The 6,085-nt window shown below is 36.3% G+C and overlaps 1 protein-coding gene across 6 annotated transcripts in view; it reads right to left on the reverse strand.

The window, feature by feature from the left end:
- Positions 1-762: 762 nt before the first annotated feature.
- Positions 763-6,085, reverse strand: part of cpeb3 (cytoplasmic polyadenylation element binding protein 3) — a 35,302-nt gene continuing 29,979 nt past the window's right edge. For all 6 annotated transcript variants that reach the window (XM_084093513.1, XM_084093512.1, XM_084093511.1 and 3 more), the window contains 2 exons: positions 5,850-6,031; positions 763-3,543 (listed from right to left, as the gene is read on the reverse strand). In XM_084093513.1, coding sequence (XP_083949639.1) covers positions 3,316-3,543; positions 5,850-6,031 — 410 coding nt within the window. In that variant the 3' untranslated portion in view covers positions 763-3,315. The remainder of the gene's footprint in view (positions 3,544-5,849; positions 6,032-6,085) is intronic.

A 6,085-nucleotide genomic window follows, 5' to 3' on the forward strand; every position in this document is an offset into this window, starting at 1 on the left:
ATAAAAAAATAATGAACAGAAGATTTCACAACTCTGGTCAGCATAGTAAAGGACTGTTTGTAAATATATAAAAACGTAAGTAGTATGTTCAGTTGACTTTATAAGCACCTGACGGCCAGTTGACCCTATAGAATATATATATTTAAATCAAATATATATATTTTATACTATTAATAAGATCAGGTGTTTGTGGAACACTGTGATGTTGCGTCTGTACTTCAGCTTCCTACAGTATTCAAATAATACAGCTCTAACTCCTTCAGTTGTTTTTGATTTTAATTTTTTTCCAAAAATAAAATTAAAAGCAAATAAGCATGACAAAAATAAAATTAAGCATCTGTTAAATCATTTTTTTCTCTAGCAGAATTAAATTAATATATATATAGTCTTTATTTGAATAAACTTACTTAGAAAATATCAATCTCTCTCCTATAATATTTCAAAATTGAGGTATTGCAAAAGATTACGTCAGTCAGAAAGCACACATATTTTTCTATTAAAAAAATAAAGGAAAAAAAACAACAACAACAACAACAACAACAACGCTGACTGTTCAACCATCCAGATACAAAGAGTAGTGCATAACAAATATTATCTACTACAGAGAAGGAACAAACATAGAAAAATCTGGGCAAGGGAAAGAAATATCACAAAGACACCCAGAATTCGCCATCATCAGGATCAAGGTTACCCACAATCCTCTTTTTCTCCATCGGTACAAAAGCAGTGTTCGCATATGTCGTTTCTTTTTTTTTTTTTTCTCAGACCAACGAACTAAACGTGCCACCCTAAAGCTGACAGTTTGTTGACTCTCAGATAAGCAGCCAAGACGCATTTCTTGCGTTGCGTTCCTCTCCACCCTCTCTACCTTTCTGAATTTAGTTTAAAAATGTCCACCGTCGACATTAGCAGGTCATGATTCTACTTCAAGCTTCGCAGGATAATCTGGATATAAATGCGGCGGTCACTCAAGGTTATTCCGCCCGCCGTATCTCAAAGTTAGGTTCAGAGCCAGTGTTCGCTTATTCTCCCAGAGTCACCGGTCGGACACAGTATTGTGAATCGTTGGCGTGTAACGTAGTGTTATTGGTCATTTTGAGCCGGACTCTTTGGTTCTGACGGGACGCGTGTCGAGGGCTAACAACTAGCAGAAGTGTGCGAAAGAAGGGACCGTATGTTTACATACGCTAGTTTCACAGGACGTTCCATGTCAGACATCAATAACAGTTAAAGCGAATCACAGTTCTAGGCGTCATCTAACTGAACTACATAGTGTATAAAAATTGCACAATTCTATGAACAATCACTGCAAAAAATGCTTCACCTGTTGAAGACATTTTGCTAGAAGATTTCCTACGTCTAACTGGTTTGAAACACCACTGCGGTTCTGTATGGAACCCATAGGGACATGGTGATGGTAAAGCAATGAGATGGGAGGAAAAAGTATATTTCAATGCTTTTGCGTTCGCTCGCAAAACTTTAGCGAGAGAACAAACATTTTGAGCAGACGCAAATGTTTCGCAAGTGAACGCTAATGGGTTTTTTTTGAGCAAATGCAAATGTTTTGCGAGCGAATGCTAATGTTTTTTGAACAAACGCAAATGTCTTGAGGGCAAACAAAAAGTGTCTTGAGCAGAAATGTTTTGTGAGGGAATGCAAATGTTTTGAGTGAACACTAATGTTTTGCGAATTAACGTAAATGTTTCGTGAGCGAACGCTAATGTTTTGCGAATTAACGTAAATGTTTTGAGTGAACGCTAATGTTTTGCGAATTAGTGTAAATGTTTTGTGAGTGAATGCTAATGTTTTGCGAATTAACGTAAATGTTTTGTGAACGAACGCTAACGTGTTGCGAATTAATGTAAATGTTTTGTGAGCGAACGCTAATGTTTTGCGAATTAACGTAAATGTTTCGTGAGCGAACGCTAATGTTTTGCGAATTAACGTAAATGTTTTGAGTGAGCGCTAATGTTTTGCGAATTAACGTAAATGTTTTGTGAGTGAATGCTAGTTTTGTGAGTGAACGCTAATGTTTTGCGAATTAACGTAAATGTTTTGTGAGCGAATGCTAACGTGTTGCGAATTAACGTAAATGTTTTGTGAACGAACGCTAATGTTTTGCGAATTAACGTAAATGTTTTGTGAGCGAACGCTAATGTTTTGTGAGTTAATGAAACTGTTTTGTGAGCGAATGTAAATGTTTTTTGAACAAACCCAAATGTTTTGCAAGTTCACGTAAATGTTTTGTGAGTGAAAGCTAATGTTTTTCGAGCAAACGCAAATGTTTTGCGAGTGAACGTAATACTTTTGTGAGAGAATGCAAAGTTTATTGAGGGAAACGCAATACTTTTCTGAGGGAAAATTTTTTTTGCAAGCAGACGCAAATGCATTGAGACATAATTTTCCCTCCCATCTTATATTTTTCCCCATCACCACGTGTCCTGAAGAGCTCCGCAGCACGGTCATCTGGCCGGTCTTTTTGGGAAATGAAAGTGATGCCCGATTTTACAGCATGCATCGCAGATTCGTTTACATGCAGTTTCGGTGCAGGTGCAGACCCCTCGGAGCGCTCGTTCGCCTGAATAAAGTATGATGGCATGTGTCCATACCACAGATTTAGCAGCAAAGCTATTGCAGCATTACATGTTGATAATACCAAAAAACTCGTAAAAAAATGTAAGCCTAAAAAGTCGGAGCGAACAGAAAGAGATGCATGCATGAGATATTACTATTCATTTCAACATGGAGAGCAAATGGTGGTTTTACTTTAATAACTTGGGTGTTTTTTAACAGCTCACCCGACATGATTTCCTTAATGAATTAAATTTTACCTTTGGTAACTCTTTTTTTTTTGTCATCATCTAAAGGAGAATTTCCTATCACTCTTTTATCACAATAAGCGCATCCTCCTTTAAAAAGTCTGACACCCAAAATGTATTATCTATGTGTATATAGATACATATAAAATAAAAATATATACTTTTTGTAAATGTATATATTATATACTGTATATATAGTCTCACACTGCCTAATGATACCTATATGGAGGACTAAACCGATCAAACGCAGGAAAACGAGAGAATTAAAGCACAACATCCTGATAAGCGTTAACATCGACTGTTTGTGCCAAAGTGCAACGTTTGAGCGCGCAGACTCAAAATTCATATTTTCCTAAATGTTCGAAAGCAGAGAATATACTTGACAGAGATATCATGATATTTGTTTTGTGAGAACAAATGGGGAGATCCGTGTGTGGTTACTGGTAATGGTGTTGAAGGTGTTTGCTGGGTGGAGAGGGTGACGTGACGCTTGTCATCAGCTCCAGCGGAAGGACACGTGCCGGGGTCGGTCTCCACCTTCCTTCACCAGCGGTTTGTGGAACTCACGGCCAGCGCGCGAGTGGATGCTCGCCCAGCAGTACTCGCAGTAATACTGCAGACAGGTGACGTTGGCACAGAAAAAAGGGGCGAATTTTCCTCCGCAGCGAGCGCCCTGACATTCATCACACATCTGATCGTCCAGCACGTACGGTTTCACCTCCACCTGCAGACACGGGCAGAGAGAGAGCACTTATAGACACGGCTACATCCTGCTCTGTTTTATGTGTCTGAAATAATGAAGATCCACCTGGGTTATTAAAGTTGGCTAAAAATTGTAACCATAAAAATAACATTTTTGGGTAGCACTTTATTTTACAGTCCTGTTCCCCATGTAATGTACTTATTAGAGTAATTGTAATAACTGGGTAATAACTAGGTAATAACCCTCAACCTACCCCTAAACCTAACCTTAACCCATGTAGTTACCTTATATTGCCCAGTAAGTGCTTGTAAGTACACATACTGTAAAATAAAGTGCAACCCATTTTTGCTACTTGAAATTGAAACACACACACGTGCAAACAGAAAGCCGCTTCTTACAGGGCTTGAACTGACAAAAACACACAAAATTATGTATTTCTAAGAGTATTTATAGACGTTTTGCCTTAAATTAGTAAAATGAAGTCCTAAATGAACGTTAAGAGTTGTGATAAAATGGGATGTGCGTCAAATCCGCGTCACATGTGGGAGGTCTTAAAGTGACATTATATTGTAATGCTGAATGGCTATAATGAATGGCTAAAATTGAGAAAAAATGAATGGCTAAAATTTCTACATTAATTTGGAGATTAAATGTGAAATTATTACAATATAAAATATATATTAAAAACTTTAATGTTAGCTGCAATTAATTAATTACAATTAATTACAGACAAATGTGTGTTAATTAGTTGTTTAATTATGTGCAATTAATTAGTTAATTTGTTTTTTAATTGATTGACAGCACTACTTTAAATACATTAAATGTTAACTGAAATAAAATAAAAATATTAAAACTGTATTTTAAAGAAACCTTATAAACTAAAAAGGAAACATCTCTAAATTTCGTTGTTTAACTTGATGTACTAAAATAACTTAAAACTAAAACTATATATATAGTAAACTAAAATAAACAAAAATAAAATATATTAATAAAAACTATATAGACAAAACAAAATGGCACACAACAAAACTACTAAAATGTTAACAAATAGAAAACCCTTAAAAATAAAAATGTATTCAAACTATTAATAAAAACTATAATAGTTTATCAATGATACTAAAATAACACTGGGAACCACATACGAATGAATGACATGAATATTTCAGAAATTAATGCTTTTATTCAGCGAGGATGCATTAAATTGATCAAAAGTGACAGAACTCTTTTGTAACTGTAAATGTCTTTACTGTTTCAGATAAATGCTGCTTTTGAACTTTCTACTCATCCAAAAATCCTGAAACAACTATATCATGGTTTCCACAACTGTTTTCAACATTGATAATGATAAGAAATGTTTCTTCAAATCATCATATTAGAGTGATTTCTGAAGGATCATGTGACACTGAAGACTGGAGTAATGATGCTGACAATTCAGCTTTGATCACAATTTATTTAAATAGAAAATGGTTATTTTAAATTGTAATAATATTTCATAATGTTTTTGATTAAACGAATACAGCCTTGTTGAACATAATACTTCTTTAAAAAAAAAATACCAATCCCAGATTTTTATATATAGTTTGGGATCAGTAGGTAAATTCACAAAATAAACTAGTGTTTGATTATGTGACACAGTGATGGAGGGGGTGATTCTGGGGAGCATACAGTTTTAGTCCAGTGACCATCAGCTATTTACTTCTGAATAACATTCCCAAAACAGTCCAGTAACTCCAGTGTGTACATATGCGTACAGGAATAGCGTGGATCTATAATTAACAAAGGCCACGTCTGAGACTTCAAATGTCTGTCAGGCGTCCAGAAGCCCATGGTCATGTTGATTACACACAGTCTGCTCTGGGGTAAACACAGTCTGTGTGGAAAACCACTGACACTATTCAATCACATCTAGAATTACAGTTATAAAAGTACAGTATAAAAACCTCTTCCGACACTTGTCTAGTCAATGCGGCATTCATTGTGTTGTGCAATTTTTTTTTATAATGTGCCGTTATTAAGCAGATTTCCCATTTGTAAAGTGTTTTTCAATGCATCTCATGCAAACTGTCTGGTAAACCCTGGCTGCTTTTCGAAAGGTCAAACGGCGTCCGAGTTCAAATTGTTTGACGTTAAATGTCACATTATAACGTGCCGTTGAGGGTACCGCTGTAGCTTGATGCTTCAATCATAGAAATCAATGCATCAGGAGTCATGAAAAGTCTGATCTTAAGTTAGTACTGCATTCAGTTTTGCTGTTCCTGCAGTGTGTATAATGAGAAGCATTCGAGAGTTCGCTGTGATTCTGGTAGCTGTTATATGAGCTCACTCACCCGTTTGTCAATGTCATTATGCTGCAGCTGGACAAATCTAGCGCTGATGGCAGCGATGTAGCTCTGCTGATTGGAGAAGGCCACTCTGCCCGCCCCTTTGGGGTATTTGAGTTCTGGGTCAGTGTCAATGCCAGCGTAACACACACCTCCATACAGTCTGTCCATGATCATAGCCAGCTCCACTAAACACACACACACAGGAGAAACACAGCATTATACACAGTATGATGTTGATC

This window comes from Abramis brama, assembly GCF_963993115.1.
Source record: "Abramis brama genome assembly, chromosome: 19".
Lineage (NCBI taxonomy): Eukaryota > Metazoa > Chordata > Actinopteri > Cypriniformes > Leuciscidae > Abramis > Abramis brama.